At 43.5% G+C, this 24,235-nt stretch overlaps 1 protein-coding gene across 2 annotated transcripts in view; it reads left to right on the top strand.

The window, feature by feature from the left end:
- Positions 1-24,235, top strand: part of ephb1 (EPH receptor B1) — a gene marked incomplete at its 5' end in the record, with an annotated part of 141,711 nt that overhangs the window by 51,269 nt on the left and 66,207 nt on the right. For both annotated transcript variants that reach the window (XM_079284599.1, XM_079284600.1), the window contains one exon: positions 13,269-13,950. In XM_079284599.1, coding sequence (XP_079140725.1) covers positions 13,269-13,950 — 682 coding nt within the window. The remainder of the gene's footprint in view (positions 1-13,268; positions 13,951-24,235) is intronic.

The following is a 24,235-nucleotide window of genomic DNA, read 5'->3' as shown; positions in this document are numbered from 1 at the left end:
ATATAAATACAACTGGATTACATTTAAGATAAGGTGAGTAGCTGGTGAGCAGACTGTCCTCACCAGAAGAAAACTTAAAGTAAGCAAGTGAGTATGTTGCAGGTGAGCCAACATAGTTACAATTAATGTTAAATTGTATTTAGATTTGACTTTTTTGCACAACATCAATCTTTGCACCAAACCCGGAGATTCTGAGTTTCTTCTTGAGGGGCATGTTGGTCTTTTAAGATACTCCTGGTGTAAAGGTTTCGGCAGGGAGACCCCTCTGTAGGGAGAATACACTCATGTACCGCTCACTGGAGGAACGTACCACTTTACACGGCTGCCTTGACCTCACTGGTGGTGTGTGAGTGATGCAGCATGGTGCGTAGAAATGCACACTGTCTCACACACACATATGTGTACTTCAATACACACACACACACACACACAGCTTTCAGCAGGTTTTTAATTGGTGGATTTCTGTTGCATGAGATTCAAATATGTAATTCAAACCTGCAACATCTGATCATTTCCATGTACAACACTCCCCCTTGAGGGTTGCTGGTGCACCCGTTTGTTCAGCTGATTTGGAAATCCAGTATTTAATCCATAATCAGATATATTTGACTTATGTTTTCCATCTCAGCGTACCTATTTAATGTAATGGTCAGCTGAAGGTAAATCTCATAAGAATGACTGTAGCCCTATGGCGGTATCAATGTAAAGATACGTACTTGTATGACTACACATGCTTATTTTATTAATCATGTGTATTTGTTGCTGTAGTCAGTGGCTATGTGGTCAATTGTTCTCTTTGCAAACCTGATAAATGCCTCTCTAACGCACACAACAAGAGAAAAGGCACACACACACACACACTAGTCCCTGTGCTATTTGATGCATCTCATTAATTTCCCTTCACTAACTTCCCCTTCAGGAGTTCGTAAGCAGTGTGTATGTGTGTTTGTGTGTGGCTGACCAGAAGGGTTAATTTTGAAGGATTGCAGAAGCAGCATCATTAGTTCCAGTGGTGTAAACACGAGGACGTATCAGGGTTGGCCATGTGAATGTATAATGGAGCGGCGGGATGCGAATGCACACCCTTATGATAGCATCTGCTAGAGACGAGGGCTCAGAAGGAAAACAGATCGAAACAAAATCATGATATTCCTTCATAATGTGAATTCTTGCTCCAGCTTTTATTGTTGCATTTCAGTTGGATATATTCTTTCCTTCCCCTCTGTGGACTTTCACCTCCAATGTACATTTTTCTCTGTTTCTATCTGACCTCCATCCTTGTGAGTCAGTCCTCTCGTTCTGTCTCTGTTACTCTCTGACGTTGTCTGACGCACATCCTTACTACTTTATGACAAATGGCTCTCGACCTTGCCACGTGGCAAGGTGACGGAGCAGACATGAAAGGCAATGAAACACTGGCCTTGCTAATGTAGATTTACAGCCACTTAGAATGTGATTATTCTTAGTTATCAACAGTACCGGTAACTTGGCTTTCTGAAACATCATCTGAAATTCAAGTATCATCATAAGCCATCAGTCTGAACATGCATTAAATAGGTAAGAAATAATAAATAAACACACTCAAACCTGGGTTTCTTCATCAGGTTAACCGATTGAAATAAGATGAGTTAAAGGGGACAGATATGCTCATTTTAGGTTTGTACGTGTGTTTTGAGTTTCTACTAGAAAATATGTTTGTGCTTTAATGTTCATTCTGTCTGTCTGAATATACCCGCGTCCGCCCTCTGTCTCAACGCTCCATTTTGGCGCCTGTCTCTAAAAGTCCTATAGTCTCCTCTTGGTGCACTAGATACTCACATAAATTCTATTGTGTATTCTATATTTTAATGAGCTGCATGTGACATAGGAAGGGCAGCAACATCTGAATGGCATGTTGAATCACGTGTTTTTAGTTCTAGGCAGCCCACAAAAAACTGACTGGGTTGTCTTATTTCATATAGTTTGTGGCTTGGTAGGCACTCCAGATACCCAAAAGCACTGCACTTTTTCCATGATATGTCCCCTTTAACACAACCTATGAACCGCCTAGGAAAATAATGATTTCCTGGTCATGTATACAGATTTCTAAAGGGTTTTTATTATGTGTGCATGATAAAGACCACATAAAAAGTCCTACAGCGAGGTGAAAAGAAATATCTGCAAAAATAACTTGCAGCGAAACAGCTCATCCTTTCAACCAAAACGATTAAATCCACGGTCGGTCTTGAAGTACAACTTAAAGCAATTAAAAAGTTGAACCATTGCATAATTTAGTTTGCAAAAGTCAATTTTATGTTCGGTGTAGAAAAATGACACAAAAAAAAAGTGCTCCCACTACAGAGCCATTGCTTAACGGTCCAAACACCATTCCCTACATACCATGTTTAGTTGGATACAATTAAACAATATCTGTCTAGACATGGTAGTGCACAGGCAGAAATCAGATTACTCACCAATTCAATGTGAGTTTTAAAGCTGTCAAACTTTTGTTGAGGATGTAATTGTTGTGTTATCTGATTTCCTGCTTGATTTCTCACAGTAATCTGGTTTCCTGTGTGCATGATGTAAGCACATACACTGCGCAGAGAAGCAAGTAAGGAAAGTGACAAATCGGGGTATCGTATTACAATCATTTTATGAGGAAAGGAGGGTATTATTCTTTATGTCTCTCCAGTCACATTTTCTACGAGCTTTTCTCCCTTCTTTGCCATTATAAGCAGTGACGACAACTTCATAAGACCCCTGTTGTAACTGGAGATGTTCCCTGAAAAACCCACAAAAATGTTGATGACTAAGGTGATCGAAATTGTAAGAAAATAGAAAAAAATCTTGATTATTTTCCTTCATTTTGATAAATGGGGAGCGAGATTTTAAAAAAAGCGGATGGGATTAGGGGAGTGAGGAGTGAGGAAGAGAGCAAGGGGCCGAGAGTGAGGGATGAGAGGAGCTGGGAGAAGAAAAAACGGGAGTGATGACTGAGGAGCTGAAAAGGGTTGAAGGATCAGCAAAGGGGCGTGAGGAGGGACGGGGATATGGAGAAACTGGAGTGAGAGAGTGTAAGAGATCGTGTGTGAACCGAACCAAAAATGGCTACCCTGTAGCACTGCAACATCCAGCTGAGGGTGTGCCTGTGGAAGAGAGCTCGGGTTAACTCATGTGACTCTGAGAGGTCATAGAGAGAGAGAGAGAGTTGAGAGCCTTGGGGGGGGGGGGGGTTGAGGGGTCAGCGGGGTGGCAGGGGCTGCGCCGAGAGGCTGTGGGTGCTGTCAAGCATGTGGAAATAGAGCAGGTTGGTGTGGTTATAAGGAGCTTGGGGAGAAGAGGGATAAAGAGTCAGCTAAGTGAGCAGAGGGAGGGGTGTGGAGGATAAATGCTGGGGGACACAACGGACAGGAAACAGCGTTTGGAGTGAGACGCCAGCAGAAAGATGATGAGATTTTGGAGAAACCCCCCTTGTCATTTGGTTGAAGCAGGTGCAAAATAAGGGAAGGAATGGATGGGAAGGAATGGATCTCACATGGAGTTCGCTGTTGCATATCTGCACCGGCATATGTGAGCGTGCAAAAGAGCAGGTGTTGCTGGATAGGTGTTTTTTGGGGCGGGCCCGGCCTAGGCTTAAGCAAAGCTCCTGTGGGCCTTGACTGGACAGGTGTCAGCATACATTCAGCGATTCCTAAAGAGCACAGACAGATCCATAACAGCCATCTCACCATCTGCTGACCAGACTCAATACACCTCAATTATTCATATCGTGACAGACAGACAGGCAGGCAACCGGCATCAGGGAACATGGGAGGGAAAAGTAAAATGAGGAAAGTGAAGAAAAAAAAAAAGAGCGAAAGGTGGACAGTAGGGAGAAAGAGGCTGATTGGAAGTAGAGAGAGAGAGAGAGAGAGAGAGAGAGAGAGAGGAACTCTGAACCTGCAGAGCTCGAGCTGAAATGGAATGAGAGGAGAAAAAACGACAGTGAGTCATGCTGGCTGCGCTTCAGCGGCCAGGTGAGACGAGTGCCTTCATTACATGCAGACACAGACACACACACACACAGACAGATGGATGGAAACTGCACATTTGTATAAAGTGTGTATGTGAGAATTTAGCACATGCATATATTTACATATTAATATACATAACTCCCTATAAACTCTTCAGGAATCACTGAACGGTTAAAAGGAAGTTTAATCTATATCAAACACACACCGTCATTGTCATATCAGTGAGACCTGTTTCATTTTGCCTCCATGGTTATTGAGTGTGATTTAGGAGTGTAGCTAGACTGCAACATTTGCCTGGACTTCAGACACGGACATCTCTGCTCGTGATGAAGACCAGAATAGTAACACAACGAATCACTGAGATCACAATGCAACCACTGCTTTCTGTCCTGTGTGTGTTTGTGCACGTGTGGGTCTGTGTGTGTGTGTGTCTGTTTGTATGCCTATGTCATTTTGTTAATCTGCGTGTAGAACCACTCCCATATCATATTTTAGCTCTGAACATTTGTATTTTTGTTGGTAAGATTTCATTCACAGCAGCATCTACATACAGAGCAGACCAGTACAGTATGTGTGCAACATCAACATAATATAGTTAAAAGCTAAATCAGGCTTCATCATCATCATTTCTTTTTAACCTTTTGTTTTCCACATTTTTTACTTGCCTCTATTGAAAATGTGACTACCTCAAATATGTATTTCCTTCCTGTGGATTTCCCCTCCATATTTCACACATAAGAATTCTCTCGGATGTATTAGGAGCCAAGGACAGATTTTTCGTCCGAGATGAATAAAAGAACAAAGTGCTAGAACTAGGGCAAGAAAAGAATGGAGAAAATGAGTCCTTCTTTAATTTGGCATGAATTTGGAGGAGTGCGAGGGAGTGGCTGGAGGCTGACTTATGTGTGTGGGAGTGATTGTGTTTCTGCTGCAGTACCTGTAGTGCCTGCTATTTCTGCAGCCCTACCGAGCTGGCAGAAATCCTCCTTTTTTTTTTACCCACACTGACTGTTTCTTTACTCCAGCTCGTCTGTCTCAAAGCTAAGACTGCCTTTTTGCTCTATATTTACCGAACCAACATCCCTCACCCTCACTCCCTCTCCGTGTCTTTGTGTCTGGAGGATATAAGGCTGTCAGGTGTCCTGCTTTGAAGGATTTTTATACACATACACACATGCGCACATAGACAGGCTGGGGCCTCTTTGCACCCAAAAGCATTGATACTTTGCCATTCTCCCGTCCCCTGCTGACACCTTCTTTATGGTTTGTCCCTAAATGGCCTCGCCTTCGGCCATAGGGGGCCAGGGATCCTGCAGAGTGACAGCTTTCACTCCCTTCACCCCTTGTTAATACACTCCATTTTTCGTCACTCTGAATTATTTAAACTCTCACTCTTATTCTGCTCCATCTGTGAATTTGTATCTCTCCTGCCCTTCGTCATCCACTTTTAGAATTTTCATTTTCTTCTCTTTACATACCTGCTGGTGCGTGGGCACATCTCCAGTTTCAATATACCGGTAGACACACAGTTGTGATGAATCATTAAGTCGTCCTCCTTACGATCCTCCACAACAGATCCATAAGGTTGATTCTTTTCTACAGGGCGACTCCAGGTAATGTTGCTTCTGGAGACTGAAAGCCCTGCAAGTACCTGCACTGTGAGCTGCATGCTTCCTGTGAAGGTACTTGAGTGGGTGTTACCAGGTCATCCTGTGATCAAAGTCTTCAGGAAACAGTTCTCTGTTTCAACACAATTACATTACCTTGTTTTTGTTCTTTTTACATGCATTGTTAAGTGAATGAAGCTTTTTATTTTTAGGCACACTCATTTCAGCCTTATGTGATAACTGTGTAAAGACGTGCACAAATGACCACGTTACTATCTTTTAGCAACACAATTAATAATTGGAGACTACTGACACTTACAATGACTTCTATAGTAGAAAATGTTCATGTAGATGTAACAATATGTGAAATGGGAGGTAGAATTTCTAATTTAGAGTTAGAGCCATCATCTTTCATTTTCATTGCCACGTTTCAATCGTAAAAAGTGATTAAATATAAGTCGTCTAGTAGACATTCTTTCTATTTTAAACATCATGTATAAGTCACTTGTTTCGGTTTTTCCACCGACATACATATAAAATAACCTTTTAAACGCTCCACCACCCATCATTCTCTGTGAGTTATGTTTGTGTTGATAATAAGGTCTTCAAATTTTATATCTTCTGTAATGATGAGGCTAAATTGCCTGTGGTTAACATTTAAATGTCACTCTTCTTGGCTGGAAATAAAGAGCATTTGTGTTCACTGAGTAACTACAGTAGTAACTACTACTACAATATCTGTGAGGGATGTGTTCCCTATAGCGGCTCAGTCTAAAAACATCTTCAGCCCAGCAGATCGACTGGCGCTTCAAAGCAACCAGCACGTAATTGAAAAAGCGAGCGTTAATAATGATATTACAAAAGTTGGAAAGAGGAGTGGGGTAGTGGGGGCGCCTGAGTGGATTGTTCACTTGAATGGCGCAGTGTGATGCCACATTATGTGCATCTCGTACAGGATCTGGAAAAAAAAGGCAGATCAAAGACATTTGGAAGCATGGAGACGAAATTGCGTATAATGTGTCAACACAGCTTATTTCTCACTCGCTATAAACGACACAAATTTGGTATAAAAGCCCCCTGTACCAATGAAGCAAAAAAAAAAAGCCTTGAGTCGTTTTTATGTATACTCAGCAACATCAACACTATCTCGCTTGCCGAACACCTCAGTTCAGTAAATGCATTGATCGGTGGCCTGGGCGTGGCCGGGGAGCAGATCTCCAGTGTGTCTCATTCTGATGCAGACGGACAGAGTTCTATGTGGGCTCAGTCAAACCGTGGGACTGTAATTATAAGAGTGGCTGGGATCTGGCAGGACTGGGAGTGTTGCAGACATCACCATTTCCTCCCCATCCATCACATTCAGCCGGGCGGAACTAGGCCACAGATGCCGCGCAAAATAATCATTCCCATGCAACTGGTCTGACAGCAGCCCTCATTCAATAACACAGCTGATCAGAAATGATAATAGCAATCATGCCGCTGCATATTTTAGAGGCCCAAGTCTGATTGTGTGTGTGTTTGTGTGTGAGGAGGAGGAGGCGTAGCTTTCAGAATCGGTGAATTCACAAGACCAGCATGTGTCTCAAAGCTTGTGAGAGGATGTGAGTAAATGTAGCAGCAGCAGTTATTGTTGCCAAAGCAAACCAACTGTTGCTACATGACATGTCCATTCATTTGACTTCAAAGACCAGACGCAAAGGTTGAAATGCAAATATCCCCACTAAGTCAGAGGGACCTCTGTAAAGAAAAAAACTGTCTTGTGATTACCGTCAGCGGTGAGATGAGCATCTTTCAGCACGTCCATGAAGAGTTCAATCCCTATCTCAGCTTTTCATGTGCAACTATAATCCACCGTCCTTCGGAGACCTTGGCCTTTGCAAATATGTTAATGCGAATTTCACCTGCATGTGCACCCTTCCCTGTTCTTTTCTTTTCTCCTTTTATCAAAAGCCAGCTCTTTAAATGCTGATTTATTCATGCTTAATTATAAAAAAAATGGATTCTATGAAGGTATACTTTCCCTGCCATGGTACAATGTTGTGTTGCCATGAATAACAAATAGGTTCATTATTGAAATATTCATCCTAAACTTGTAGTATGAAAAGCAATCTCCTGCTTGCCTCCACCCACATGTTTTAGTCCTGCATTGATAGATGAACAGACAAGCCTTGGGTAGAAAGTGCCAGCCATTTTATTACAGCTATAGTACTGTTGGCAGAAAAGCTATATAAACACAATCTAGTCCTGGAATTCTTTGGGGATCCCCCCCCCAAAAAAAGAAGCAACCTTTTGAAGGCTATAAGCTCAAAGTTGAGTGCTTTAACTGAAAAGGGAACAAATCATTTCGTTGTAAACTGCACCAGCAGAGCGTCGTCTGGGACAAAGTTGAGGGGAACATGATGGTGGTGGAGCAGTTACATTTGGCCATTGCTGTCCACTGTTAAGTACACCTCTTGCCTTGGGTCCTGCTGTAAAAGCCCATCATCAGACTGAATAATGGGAGTTTTGCTGGCCGTTCAAGAAACAATTTCCAGGCGATCATGTGCTATTTACGATGGCATTTTGTAGACCTTTCTAGGCAGAGGAGCTTTTATGTGGAAATGCTCTGAGCTGCTCGTCATCCATCTGTGTTCAGTATGTCTGAGCATGTAACTGTATTAACTGGTGCTGATGGATTTTAAAAGCACTGAGTTAGTAGGAAGTCTACTGAGAATCAGACCGTAGACCGGAGGTTAAAGATCAGCCCAGTAGATGCTTCTCTTTCTCCATCTCGTGTAAATTGACTACCATTAAGTTAGGAGCTTAAAGTAGTCAAGAACCGTCTTTGAGTATGTTAAGCCTGAGCCACAACCAGACCTATTGGCTGCCAAGTGTTTTTGGCTGATTTGTATGATTAAGTGTAGAGTTACAGTATATCAGGACAGAAGTTGTATTTCATTTTGTGGCAACCACTGACATCCTGACACCAAAGAATTCCTGGAAAAATGGAGCCCCACGAACAAAAAAGGGTTCAACACTTAATAGAGTCTGCCAAATAGTGACAGCATCGAAACATTGATACCACTGGCACCCATGTAGTTGCGTTTGCAATGGTCAGCTCTGCAAAATCCACAGAGCAGGGACTTTTAGGGGATAGGAAGTATGGCTCAATAACTACATTAGGATCTAGGTTCCTTGTGTCAGGATCCAGGATCCCTGTCTGACCTGACGTTCCATGGCCACACCCTTGAGTGTGCACAGCTGAGGACACTCCAGCTGATCACCTCCTGCTGCCTGACACACCAGACTCAGGGCCCACTAATGAGTCTCCTGGCACTACATAAGCTCTGGCCCTGCAGTCTGGGGTTGTCAGGTCGTACCGTTTTTCACCCGCGTCAACCCTGTGGCGTCCTCTGCCCTCCTTGTGTGTATGGATTACACTCCGCCGCTCTGCCCTCCTTGTGTGACACGGACTACTCTCGCCGTCAAGCTGCCAGCCCTCCGGTGTCGAGCCACGGGCCTCACACCGTCGCTCTGCCACTCTGGTGTCGGACCACGGGCTCCACACCTTCACACATTCGAAATAAAACCTGTTCATAGTAACTTCTGTCTCCTGTGGTCTTGCGTTTGGGTCCTACCTGCGAACTCCCACATAACACCTTGAGTTCAAAAGCAAGTAAAAATTGCTCCTAAAGGTCCTAAAAAGGTTTTTCTAAAACAAAAGATGAACCTGGTGTAATGGGCTATATAACCGTTTGTACTATTCTCAGACCAGACCTCTTCTCCATAGCTCTTGTTATATCTGTATCAAGCTTGACTGGAATCTTACAGCATGTGTGCGGTGCCTCCTGTCCTGTTGCCACCATGCCTGCTAAATAACTCATTCGTCCAGTCCATTTCTCCTATTATTGTCCACATGTGTTACATCCAGGTTCTGATAGGTTACCCTCAGCCCTACGTCAGCTCACTGTTGGCTGCTGTGGTCCTGTGGTAGAGCAAGACTTTGGCCATCTGAGCTGCTCTGTGTTATTTTTGCCTTTGAAGGTACCGGTAATGGCAGGAGATCAATGTGATGAATGGCCTTTATGAGGGCAGAGTATTGATGGCTTGATGGCAGCGAGCTGAGGCTGTGCGAAGGGCAACATCAGCCTGAATATATTACCCCCATTCTACTTGATTTCTTGTGTTTTTCTTTTATCCATCACTCTGTCCTTTTCTCTCCTCCGCCCTCTCTTCTCGCTCAGCTTCTAGCTCAGCTAGCTGTGACTGGTCATTAAAACAAACATTAAGTGCTCCGTGAATCTATAGCTCCTCCATCTCCTACTACTGCCCATAAAACAGTGAAGCCATAATGACACACACAATGGCCACACTTGACAATCAGGCGTAGGGAAGAGAGTCTCTTATATTACTGGCAAATGTAAAGCTATTAGAGTGGAGCCAATGGGTACATTTTCAATCAGGAGAGACTTGTTTCATAAGTTTAACAATGATTTATTATACAAGCGTCAAATATGCAAAAGTGCAAAGTCTTTGGCGATTGGACTCCATCCTGAAGTACTATCACCGAGGGTAGGGATACTGAGGTCCAATAGGCCTAATCCCCCCTGGAGTCCAGACACTGGTGGTGGTGATGAAAGGAGTTGCTGCACTGATGATGCATCAGGAGCCTGACTGTGATGCTGACTGGAGGTGACTGGGGTGGAGGAGGGTTGCATCTGCTTAGCTGAAATGACACCTGACAGCAGCAGAGAGGAGAACACTATTTAAAGATTGACAGCAACGATATGATTGGCTTGAGGACCCGGTGTGCCGAATCTGGTTGGTTACTTAAAAGTGCACGCCCCCAATCAGCTGATAGAGTTCTTACAAGGAGAGGAAAGACAGCGATTACTAGTGAGTGCCTTCCTGATTGAACTTGCGCTTGAGCTACATTGGTTGGCGTAAAAATAAGTGTTGTGTAAAGAGGCTTTGAATTGTTGTCTGGTTATTCATCAGCAAGAAAGTTTGTGTTCAGTGAGATCGGTAATGATAAAATATACGCAGCGATGCAGAAATGTGTACAGTGAAACTGATTCGGAGAGAGCTGACTTTATAAAGGCACATAAAAGACTCTCGAAAGTGATGTCGATCTGTCTCATCTCTCTACCAACTGTATTCATTTCGTTTTTTATTTCAATTTCATTAAGATGCAATCCACATCTCTGTGGTGCCTTCTCTGTCAGAGACCATTATCTACAGCAGGGAGGACATGTGTTGGAGTAGTACAAACGAGGACTCTGGAACATAGAGATCACACTCCAGTCTCCAGTCTTCCACACCTTGTTCATCTTGAGCCGATATGAATGATACATGGCTCGAACATACATCTGCGCTTATGTCCACATCGCATGGACTAAATATATACGCAGTGCGTGACGAACAGTGTCGTATTAAACAAATCCTTGAAGAGCAAATGGATGCAAGGATCAGGGAATTCCATTATCGGTAAGGTGACGGGTGATGCTGCCTTCTCTTCTCCCTCTCCTTTGGCAAGGTCAGAGAGATGTCATGGAGAAGTGCTGGAAAAAAAGATTTGATTTAAATGATGTAAAAGGAAGAGCAAAGAAATGAAAATAGAAGTAGGAAACCTAGGCAGTATTGGCGTGTTGCTGCTTTCGTGGATAGTGTCCTTGCTATTTAAATGCGTGTGTCGCACGCATTTAAATGTTGTTAAAACAGAAGGAATGCTAACAATGCTTAAGAATGCACACTGATGTTAATACTCCAAGTAATCAAATGTTTTGGACCTACAGAAGCAGAAATGTGTTGTGTCGCCTCTAGCTCTTCAGCAGCAAAACAACGGCCAGCAAATCAATATGTGGTCGGTAAACCATCAAATTATGAACAGCACGATCCCTGAGTGCACGCACACAAGCGTAAAAAAGCGCCGGAGGGATGCGAAAGTTTGATTTCTGCTAAGTAACTGATGCACCTGTAATAGTTTTCCTTGTCTTTGACACAATGGTGGCACCGAATATATCTACCGAGGAGGAAATAAAGCTCATTATTACATGGGCCAATGAATATCTGGACAGATTTCAGACGGGCATTATCGGAGATGCCTTGGGCATCTCTTTGGCGTGAAAGATGGTGGTCATTTGGCTAGACGAGGGGTGGTGAGGACCCCCTCCTAGACTGGAGCAGACGGGTGCAGAGGAGCCTAGGGCTAGCTGTATTAATGAACAGGCAGTGCTGAAAGGGACAGCTTCCTGTAATCTTGATGAATGGTCATTACAGAGCAGAGACGAGGGAAGAGAACAAGAAGGGGAAGAGAGGAGAGGGTGAGGAGAGTACAACAGAGTGGGCACCGAGGGAGCAGCGGTGGGAAAAAAGGCTTTAATTTGCACCTCCTCCTCCTGTAAACTCGTTTATCATGTCAGCGGTGTCACTGTTCTCCACTCGTCTTCTCCCTGCCCCCACCTGACCCAAACAAGCAACAATAAATATAATGCTCACAAGAAGCATGAACTACCTGGACGCCCACCTACTCCTCTATAGACCTCATCAACTCCTCCTGGCCTACAGCTGTTTGCGGCATTGGTGGGGTCGGAGGAATACATCTGTGTGCCAAGCTGTTGTAGGAGTAAAAAGAATGGTGTTATTACAGACAGTGGAAGTGATTTGAGGAGAAAATGTAAAAAAAAAAAAAAATGTTTCAAATCACTCTCTGCTCCACAAAATATTCATTTCAAGTCAGTGCGGCTTTTATGTGACTGTCTGCTTTTGTATTTCTTTCCTCCTGTCTGCTCTACAGCCAGATGCCAAAGTGTAGCACACACACACATCAAAATAGCTTTACAAATAAAAATATCACATGAAGAATATATTAGACTGTCTGCCTCTACAAATTTGAGCCTGACCAACTTTTGTGCAGCTGGACAGTTCTTCAAAAAAATGTTTATCTGAAAGCCAGCTTCTAGGCAACCATCTTTTAATTTCAGTAATTTGTCTTTTCCGATTCGCAGTGATTCCAGCCAAATGGTAATGGCACATTTTCATCATGATTTTGTGCACTGAGTTAATACCCCAAGGAGCCTCCCATTCTCATCCAGCATACTTTCTGGGTCACACCTGCAAGAAATGGCCTGCAGTGTATTTCAGTTCGGTCTGCAGGCAAATGCCTTTCCATCCGACCGGCTCGTGGCTGCCACGTAGCAGTCCCCATCTTTCTAATTGTAATTCAAGAGTGCATAATCTTTAATTAGTTACAAACCATATTTTGTACCGCATCAACTGTGGTTGCCTAGCCTATTTCGGCCCTCGATGGCAAATGGCAGCACATCCAAAGTAATTACGGGGTTTACACACTGGCAGTACACATACTGCAGCAGTTGAGCGTATTTGGAGAAGAAGACGTGTTGTTTTTGTTGTTGCTGCACTTCAAGAATTGTTTATAATTCCAAAAAAGAAGGATGTGTGTATAGCTGAATAAACCCGACAGCTCGACACAGCTGATTCCCTTCTGTTAATCCAGGAAGTAGACTCAAAGTTAGTGCCTTAGGGAGATTACTGATATGTGTACAAATGATCCGTGGCTCAGCCAATATTAGCATTCCCTATCAAAAAATGAGGAAGCACCACAGCCTTACCACCACTGATTACTAATCAACCATGTGCACTCTTCTCTCTCCTTCTCTTTCTGTAGTGGGAGGAGGTGAGTGGCTATGATGAAAACCTTAACACAATCAGGACCTACCAGGTGTGTAATGTCTTCGAGTCCAGTCAAAACAACTGGCTCCTCACCACCTTCATCGACCGGCGTGGATCGCAGCGCATCTACGTGGAGATCCGATTCACCGTGCGCGACTGCAGCTCCATCCCCAACGTCCCCGGCTCGTGCAAGGAGACGTTTAATCTCTATTACTATGAAACGGACGCTGTCATTGCCACTAAAGGCACCGCCTTCTGGATGGAGGCCCCTTACCTCAAGGTGGACACCATTGCTGCCGATGAAAGCTTCTCGCAGGTGGACTTTGGCGGACGCCTGATGAAGGTCAACACAGAAGTGCGGAGCTTTGGTCCATTGTCGAAAAATGGCTTCTACCTGGCGTTTCAGGACTATGGCGCCTGCATGTCTCTGCTGTCAGTCAGGGTGTTTTATAAGAAGTGCCCGAGTGTGGTCCAGAACTTTGCAATCTTTCCAGAGACCATGACGGGAGCTGAGAGCACCTCCCTGGTAATTGCAAGAGGAATCTGCATTCCCAACTCGGAGGAAGTAGATGTCCCCATAAAGCTGTACTGCAATGGAGACGGAGAGTGGATGGTTCCTATCGGTAGCTGCACATGCAAGGCTGGATTTGAACCTGACAATGGCAACGTATGTCGAGGTAAGCAATAAGTAGAACTGCATACATTTGTCATTAACGTCATTTAGTTGCTATTTGAGAGCATCACCTCTGATAGAGGCAAGCACCCTGATTTTAAATTCTTCACTTTTTATCATTCTCTCTTATTTTTTTAAATGAGGGACTACTCGTACTAGAACAAATCACTTCATTGAAGACAGGTGACAGGAAATTGTGCTATTTTAGTCTTGCATGTAACAAGGCGTCAGCGTACCTTGGATCACAGGTTTTTTTCGCATCATCGGGATGTTTGAATTGATTTTGTTTCATGCGTTTTGCTGAGCATGATGTGCCATACTTCTTCCTTGATCACATCCACCTCCCGCGTATTCGAAAGGCACATTAGCATTGATTCTTAATCTGTAGCGAATGCCAGCCTTCTGTGCAGCAGCCTACTTTACAGCTGGCGAGAGGTTTGATTCTGCCTCAGCATGATGTGCTGAAGACTAAGTTCTCAGGAATAGATAATGGCGCACACATAAAGACGAGGGTAATCTGGGTTTTCAGTTCAAGCTGTCACTTTCTCTCTCTCTTATTCTGTCTGTCCTCGAATGCACCTTTTTACGCTCTGCACCGTGTTCTTCACACACACACACGCGCACACACACACAAAGAGACAATTTGCTCAAGGTGTCTAATGATACTATGAGTGGCTCAGGGCTCTCAGTATTGGTTGTCCTACCTCTGGAGGTTAGCTCGAGAGTGTGTGGAGCCCAGATAAGATTGATTGACGCACATCTGCTCCGATCAAAAAACAGATACGAGAGTGCCACATATCTACAAAGCACACAGTGTGCGACTGTGCTAACTGGATCCTTCTCACATTGCTCTATGTCCTACACAGAACACACACACACACACTCACTCACTCCCTCACTCCGTGGCTAAGGTGGAATGACTTCCAGATGAAAATGACGAGGTAAAGGTTGCTTGCCTTCCGTTAGCTCATATACTGGAAGTTGTCATTTCACATCTAACTTTGCAGTCTCATCTCATCACAACTGTGTTTTACATTGTTTACAGGTCATTTCTTCTTACATGATGATTATTGTCTTTTGTTTCAGAGGAAGGTACATTTAATTTACATATTTGAAAAGCAACTTTATACTCTAACCCACACCTTTGGAAAAAGTATTCCAGTGCATTATTTGCAAACTAAAGATAGCAGACTTTAGTTTCCCTGCTGCAAATCTGTGTTCCAACTGTGTGATATTCAAACTACAGCATCACTATTTGCAACAGAAAGTTTTAAACTCAGGAAAAAACAGGATCAAAAAGAGTTACGTCTTATGTTTTTTTAACATCAATGCAAGTGGTCATCTGACCAATGGGACTGCAGTTAATTGTGTTTCTTTAAGACTTCCATTTTACCCGGCTTGCTTTACCAACTTGTTTTCAATAACTCTGGGCCTTTCAACCTAGTTTTTATTGTAGTTATACATTAGGTAATCTATAAACATATGATGACAGAGCATATTTAAGCAGTGTGTGGAGGTTAAATATTTGAGGCAAAGTTCAGTACAGGAGTTTAAAAATAAATTAGCCAAATATCCTCCCCTATCCTCAAATGCAAACACACCTTCAGATTTTAAGAATACGTTTTTGTTCTGCAAAGTTAATTCGATAGAGAGCCGTATCTATCTTTGTTCACCCTTTCTCCACAGAATGTCTTTTTTTCCTTCTATTATTCCATTACTCTATTATTACCTCAACCATATACACACTCGCAGCACAGTAATTGGAGCCTAAGTTATCCTCCGTGATGGTAGGAGGCTTTATGTTAGTGGGGGCTTTGGCACTGCTGTGAACACCAAAAACACACACGGGCTCCAACACATACACATTCCCCATAGTCACCGCACTACAAAGACTCTGAACAGAGGAGGAGATGTATATTTCCACTAATTCCCACCATCCCCCCTGGTTCCCTTCTGAAGTACCCACAGCAAGTAGACTTCCTGCTGTGTTCAGCTTGACATGTCTCTCTCTGATGGAAACGCAGCATTATAGGAGGTGTAAGCAACAGCCTGTGGAGTGAGGGAGGCGTTAGTGCGTAGCTGTAGTCGACTGTAGTAGTATAAACCTGTACAATGTTGTGTGGGTTGACCTTAAACCTCAGGACACACACACAAGACAGAAGAAGACTGAAGGAGAGAAACGGATGATGTTGCATTTCTACCTCTCATAGCTAGCATCGTCTCTGGAGACTCGTTTTGAATCTGTTCCCTTCTCATCCCTTCTGAGAGGCCCCTCCAATAAGAGCAATCTCAACCTTTTATTTTCCACAAAGTCTCTCTTCGCTGTCTTATAATTCATTATTTAAACAGGGAATTCTAACCTTGAAGTGCTTGCGGAAGCGGAGTACTATACGGGCAACCAATCAATTGGGGGTTGGTGCAATAACATGGCCTCAACATTGGGTCTGAAGTAATTGCCCATTAGAGATGAAGTAACAGGAACAAGAACAAAACGAATATGAGATCACGCTGAAATGATTTCCCTCACTGAGAGCAACATGAGAAGGAAATATATAACACGGGAAAGGGAAGGCACTGTGGTGCTTAACAGCACAGGGGGGAATCAAACATGGAAATAAATTGCTTTGTTTTGAGCAAGGCTCAACAATCTATTGTTTAACAATATTGTCTGAAAATATTATCGGGAAAAAGCGTAGAATCTGCGCCTACTCGACACCTGCTTTGTAGAACATGGGAAATAATTAGCATTGCTTGATATAAAACTGGCTAAGGACAATATTAGGTGTAAAGTATATTTACCTTTTGATGTCAAAACGAAACACACATTCAGTCGAGCATACTCATAACAAAACATCCAGTCACTGAATGTTCAATCACAGATCCATAGTTTTTGATCCATTCATTTTCTACGGCGTGAAAAGCAGCTGCTGTGAAAGATTCCAAATGTTGCTTTTAAGCGACACATTAATACTTCTTTATTTGGTTACAAATTGAGACATTTGTTATGACAGAGAAAATTACCCTAATTGCAGAAGGTTTGTGTTTGTTAAAATTGTGTTTGCGTGTGTGTTGGATCAGTGTGTGTGTGTGTGCGAGAGCCTTCCTCTACCTGACTGTGCTTTCTCTAATCTATATGTTTTAATTAGTGGCAGGTAGTGGTGTGTGTGTGTGCGTGTGTGCGTGTGTGTGTGTGTGTGTGTGTGTGTGTGTGTGGTCTGCTGTCAGCTGGGCAGAGAGACCATGATGAGTTGTTGTGCTCTGTAACGATGATACCAGCATGCCATCCTCATTACCAGCTCCCCAGCTCCCACACAAGCCATTTGGGTATCCCCCCCCCTTCTCTCTTCCTCTCTCTCTCTCTTCCCTTTCTCCCTCTCTCTACCCGTTGGCTATGTAAGCAATCTGCTAAATATTTTATCATCTCCCTGTTAAATCGAGCAGAGACGCTCTAAATAGCACCCCACTACCTCCACCAACAACGTAAAGCTTGTCTTGTGTGTGTGTGTTTGTGTGTGTGTTTGTGTGTGTGCAGGTGTGTGTCCTGATCATCTCAAGTGTCTTAAGAGAGACAGATTTGATGGTTTTACTGGACCCTCTCATGGTCGTTGTCATTGTTTCCAGCTGAGTGATTGATAGAACCACCTTGTTCAGTAGGTTTACTTCACATCCGTCTCTGTGTTATCTTTTCTTTTCTTTTTTAATAATCTGATATTATCATTGATCATTTTAATGTTCCTTGTATTCTCATATATGGAGTGATTAAAACTCCCTGGTAAACGAATTATTCTGACGTTTAAACTCTTGAAAGTGAATGATGTGGCACATACTCCTTCAGAGTAAACAGGGCTAAATGCCAATGCTATGAAAAGCAATTCAAAACTTTGGACTGCCTGTTCTTCATTTTGCACTTTTTCCTTTGGGAAGCGAAATGTTCTATGTGCTGATGAATGCCTGCCTGGAGTCTATAATGCTGGAGTCTTATTTTATGAGGCCCTCTTTCATATTTTGTCTTCTTTTGTAATTGGTTAACTATGCTGAAAGCTTATTGCTTCTCTTCTTTTTTTATATCTCAGTGGGCCATTCAAAGATCATAGCTGCTCACCGTCTTCTCTACTGCATGAACTTGGAGACTGGTTTAGGGACAGAGGATAGTAAAAGCATTGGAATGGGTGGAGCATTGTTTCAGCGATTGGTTTTTGCAAAGATGTGAATTACCAGAGCAGCCCTCTAGTCCAAGTATGAATCTTCTCATATTTTCTCTCACTGTTAGGCTTCAGCGGGCTTTTGACATGCTGGCACATTAATATTATAAACATTCAAATAACTTTATTTAACATTCTGCAGGCTGACAGTGGCAGCGGGAGATTCACAGCCCATTGAGCAAGTGCGCTTCCCTGGGCTAAGTGCCGATTCATCATGGCTGCCTTACTCCTGTCTAATGGCTGCCATCATGGGGCGCGAGCACACACACACGCACCTTCACACACGTAAACACACATCTTGGGCATACACTCAGAAAAAAGTGTTAGTTCTTCCATGAGTGCATTTTTAAAATGTGAAATGTAGTGTTCCAGGCACATTCATCATGTTATTAACCCGAGCCTGACACCTTATAAACCCCTATAGACTTCATTGTCACTGACACCTGCTGGCTTATTTCTCTGTGTTAGAGAGATGAGGCAAAAAATAATTATTTCCAAAACACATACAACCACTACATTTATCGAAAGCTTTAAAGTTTGTCTTTGGAAACCATTTACTGTAAATGTTTGCTTTTTCACTTTTCCGCTCCAGGGAGGCTTTGATAACTTCTTTATACGTCTTATCTGAGTGTAAAGGGTTTGGCAGACAGGACCCACAAAGGCCCGGTAAGCTATTAGAGCCAATTCCAGCCCATTTGGCCTTGTCTACTTACGTTCCACAGAGTTTACTTCATTCGCCGAGAAGCATCCATGTGTACTCCCTAACACACACACAGAAGCACCAACGAAGCTACCAAGTCACCTTGAAGCACAATTAGGTAAGCGTCTGACTCGTCCTGTTCCTATTAGTCGTACGGCAGCGAGGGCCGGTGTGACGAGGACATAAAATGGAGTAGTGGGAGGAAGAGACGGAGAAAAGCTGCAAGAGAGAGCAGAGAGTGAAAGACTTCTTGTTTCCATGGCTCTCAATAGGCTGAACAGGGGGATGGCAGAGAGCAGTGGTGAATGAGTGTGACCCAAACAAAAGACTCTTTCAATTTCAAGGCCCAAATAGAATATTTGTAATGACCCCAAACACAGATGCACTGCTCTCACTGCAACAGCAGAGTCAGTCCCTAATAATGTGAGGGGAATCCAGGTATGTAGTTCACGCATAATGGCAATACCCGCCACACACAGAGCTCTTCTTACACATACTCCTACTCCGATTATTTTTCACTCTTTCTGTCTTCCCTTTCACTCGCTGTTTTTTTTTTCTAACCTTCAGTGCCTTACAGGCCATGTAAGCAATTCATTGTCATCTCTCACTTGGTCTTTCCTGTTGCTGCTGCACAGAAAGGCTTTTTCAAGAATTCTCCACCTCGACTCGACATCTCTTCCAATCTCCACCACCAAATCCAATTCAGTTCTCTTAATCTCTTCCTCCCTTCAGTCTCAGTCATGTCTCCGTCTCTCCTCTCCTATCCTCGTGATGGACACTGGGTGTTGAGGCCAGTGAGGGACAGGGAGACAAAGGACCCCTAACATTCAGCAGATGGCTGGGGCTCTGCTAGATTCGCCCATGTCACCCCCGCTGGCAAAACACAAAAGGCCAGCGGCACGAGGGGCTCCACTTCACCCCCTCACCCGAACCGTGTCTCCCATCCATCAAATTCCTCGTCTTCTGCTTTTAAGTTATGATGGCACGTTTAGGAAAAACAACAAAGAGATCATCAATAATGCTATGGAGGGATCTCAGCTTCTATCTTTGTGTTGTCTTCACAAGGGACCAAAAGTTAAATGTCAAGAGAAATTTGGACGGCACGTATCAAAAAAACACTTTTCACTCTCCTTGCACTTTTCACTCTCCTTGCACTTTTACTGCCGCTGCAAAACCGCAACTTTTCTTTTTTTCCCTCCTCTTCCCCCTCTGGAGTGTGCTCTGGCAGGCAGTAATGAGGAGACACAGGGAGCCTCTCCACAGAGTCCCCCCCCCCCCGATTCAGAATATGCAAACACCAACCTCTCCTCCATCGCCCCTCATGTGGTGATTCCCCCTCTGCCTCATCACTGTCCATCAATAGTCACTGTTCGGCTAATAACACAGCCAGGCCTGTTTGGTTTGACGGCAGAGGGACACATTTCACTTCCTGGAGGTCATCAGCAGAATGATGGATGTGGATTAGTCAAGGTTATATTGTGGAACTTGTGGACTGATGATCTAATTAGAATTGAATTGCAATTATAGTAGGCCAATTATAGATGAATCTGTTCTGTTAATTTCACATGTAGTGAGAACTAGTCAACAAAGCAACCATGAAATAGGTGGTGGCCACATTTTCTATTACTGGAGTGGGTTAAAGGGTCAGCTTCCTTCACTTATAAAGAAACAAAAAACACTTAAGTGGTATCTATTCATGCAGAAATGCGAGTTTTGCTTTTATTTAGCCAGTTTTCAGATATCCATCCTCGGGATTTTTGCATCTTCCACTCTCTCATAGAGTAAATTTCTTGAGTACAATGATCTATTTAATAATAGCAAAGTCAAAGTTAAAAGTAAAGGAGAAATTGATTCAAACAAGAAATGTTGCTGTTGTGTTTTTCAACAAAATGGCATTCGTCTCCATTGTATTGGGGGTGGCAGCAGAAGTTCCAGAATGAAACGTGTATCTCCATACCCGTGCAAACAAAACCAAAACTGTCCAGCTGTAAGAAGAGGAAATATATGCAATTACGACTAAATTCAACTGCCCAAGCCTGTGAAATTGTTTTCTTCGAGACTATTTTCTGAAGTCTCACAAGATACACTGCAAACATGTGCTTTTAATGGCAGTTGAGGTTGCACAGTCCCTGAGTGAATCTGCTCAGCGTACAATACAGTCGGCATGGAGACATTGGGCTTTGCAATAAGCCAATCCTGCAAGCCAAAAGTCAATTTTTCCCCCATGCTTTGTTGTGATTCTGTCCATGTGCATGGGGGCTTGAAATCAATTCAGAGCTCAACATCTCTGGACTTTGGGTCAACGCTTGTAAGATATTTGTTCTCTTTTGTGGGAGGCCTGCACACAAATGAACAAATCCACACACACACACACACACACACACACACACACACTTTCCATCAACCCAAGCTGAACTTTGCGTGTCCAATTTCATAACCTAATCACGTTGGCAATAATTGCCGCACACTTGAAGCAAACAGCATTACAGTTCCACTTTAAGTGCTCCCTCAGTATCCCTGATGAAACATACTTGAAGAATTATGTATTTGTAATCTGTTATGACACCATGCATTATCCTAAACCAACTTGACTCCTTCTAACTGGCCAGGTCACATCAAACACAACCTCAAAACCATCACAATATGCAATTATCCGGCAATTAGACAACTCCCATAATCCGCATCGCATTGTGCGCATTTAATTGAATGTTTTCACTGACAGTCAACACAGTCTGTACTTTCCGGGGTCAGGACACGTGGTTCTGCAGAAAGTAGAGAAAACGTCTCTTTTCAGACTGGCAGACGACAGAAAGAGCCGAAACTCGATATGGCCTTCTCTGTGACAAATTATTGATCTTGACTTTGTTGTCACTCCTCATGCAAAAGGACCCCCTGCTATGGCTGTCTTCCGAAAACGCCCACCAGAGAAGACATTGCGTGAATATTGAATTTTGGAAGCAAGACAGTGGAGAGGAGGAGTGTGTGTGTGTGTCTATCTTTATGTATGTGTGTGTGTGTGTGTATGTTGGGGGGGGGCGAAAGAGAGAAAAAAAAGAAAGAGAGCGACTTGGTAATCCTCTCTTTGAGCACTTTGTGCTTTGTGCTCCATTTGTTTACCGAGTTCCCACACTGGCTGGGGGCTGCAGCTTTTCTCCAAGACAGGAATTTGCAGATTCAGACTTGTAGTCAGATCTGTGTGGCTCTTCACATGCATGCGTGCCCCTGTTTGTTTCTATGCGAGTGTGTAGTTTAGATGATGTGAGAGCTTAGCGTGTCACATCGGCAACCCGGCTTTAATGAAATCTTCAAAGCGAGTGTGATTTTATTGAGTCTAATCAAGCCCGCTAACCTCTTAGACGGTCTCTTTTTTGGGCTGCATTTTGTAATGAAACCCATCATGCTTTCACTGCTTGCTGAGTGGGAACAGAGTCTGTGTCAACAGGTTGACTGCTGCCTACGTGTTGCAGTGGACGGTGTCTCTTGTCGGAGGTTGGATTGGCTGCATCGAGCACCATAATGTTGCAGAACTTTGCCATGACATAAATATGTTACGCTAAACTAAACAAATGGAAGATGAGGCTTCAAAGTACAGTAACATGTCAAAACTTGATTCAGTTATTTTGTGCATCTCTTATAATCAACACAGCTGTCTCGGCATTCCAGTCCTCAATAATTAAAGCGGCAGAATAAAACAGACTCAGTTCGATTCACGTTGTAACCTTTTGCACATTGCTGAATTATGTGAAACCCAATTCATGCAACGCATTTAATCTGATCCCTGAATGATTTTGCTACCCACTCCATTAAAGTTGATAGCCTGCCTCTTTGGTATTCCATTTCTTCTTGTTCTCCTCTCCTTTCACTTAAAAGTGCAGTGTTCACAGACGTGGACTAGTACCGAGAATAAAGATGAGGCTACTTTGTGACCATGCACTGAATAGACATGGATGATTGTACCATCCCATAGGTATGCACTGCACCATTACTGGTGCAGTGTCTTTTGTATTCAGTAGTGGCTCTCTCTCATTATTTTAAAGCAATTTATTCTGTGCACAGTCAAAATATGTAATGTGCCCTCAGTTCACATCTGTGTTTGCTGGGTTTGGGTTATTTGGCTGCTTTTAAAAACAGGATCATCTTTTCTTTGTGGTCCCACATTAAAATAATCCTCAACCAATTCAAGGGCCAACAAGTTACAGTTACCCACTACAAGGCTCATCTGTAACTGGTAAAAAAACAAGAAAGATTGTAATTGTAGTTGCACTGAGAGATACCTTTATAACTTGCCCTCTAACAGTGTTTTATGATGTCTATGCAGTCCGAACAATTACAAAAAAGTCCTTTCTTAAAGCCCAGCGATGTTATCTTAGTGCTGGGCCAGAGTGCACACTGGTATGCTCCTCAAAGAGAATGATATCTGATTCATCCAAGTCAGTGTAGAGCAGAAGTCTGACAAACAAATGGATCTGCTGTGTCTAGGATGTTCTCTGGGGGAGCCGGATGGGCTGAGATACAGAGACGCCGCCTTTGTGTTGGAGCCAGCGCGAAGCATAATAAGACCCTTTGGGGAATGAACCAAACACAGAGTGATAGGGACACAAAGGCACACATGCTCATACATACACTCAGTCAATTTCACAATCTTGCTGCCTCTCTTTCCCTCTCACTTTTTCACTCTTCCCATCTTTCTCTCGTACATCCCTATTAACTGACCTATTATATTAATGGCTGCCGTGGTCGGCCTATCATTTTGTGTTTTGGCTTTGCAGCTCTGTTGCGTTTCTAGACTTTTGCCAAGTTTATTTTGTCAGCCAAGTGTCCTGCCGGACTCCAAAGAACAGGACTAACAGCAGACTTTTTACAGGCATGTCTGCGTGTGCTTCACACCCATCACGGCCAGCAAATCCTATTACCTCCCTCCTTTGTTTTCATTCTCTATCTCATCTTTACTGCCTGTTTAATTCCCTCTCTACCACTGTCCCCCTTCTCTCACGTACTGCTAGGAGAGCAGTCTTAAGAGGGACTGCCACAATAGGGGTATTAGCCAAATGTATATTAAGCTTGCCTGACTCGCGCAGTCAATGTGATGCTTTTACATCCCTAATGCCATGTGAATAGGCCTGCTGCTCCCTGAGAAACGCCTCCGTGAGCACTCGGAGTGAGGGGCCCTTTTACTGGCTCTCATGACCCTGGTCCACGTCGCCTGTGCCGGCCCCATCTCAAAGCACACAGTTCCTCCATTTTCCTAAGCGCTTAATCTGGATTGGAAGCCTCTCCATTGTGGAAATGATTTGAGAGGAGAACTTCGGCCAGACAAAGGGGCCAGTCCTTTCTGGGGCTGGGGCCTCCTTAGCCCTGTTCCTCCCTTCCCATTCTTCCATACAGAC

Source organism: Melanostigma gelatinosum, assembly GCF_949748355.1.
Source record: "Melanostigma gelatinosum genome assembly, chromosome: 15".
Lineage (NCBI taxonomy): Eukaryota > Metazoa > Chordata > Actinopteri > Perciformes > Zoarcidae > Melanostigma > Melanostigma gelatinosum.
This window is presented reverse-complemented; position numbering and strand designations above follow the sequence as displayed.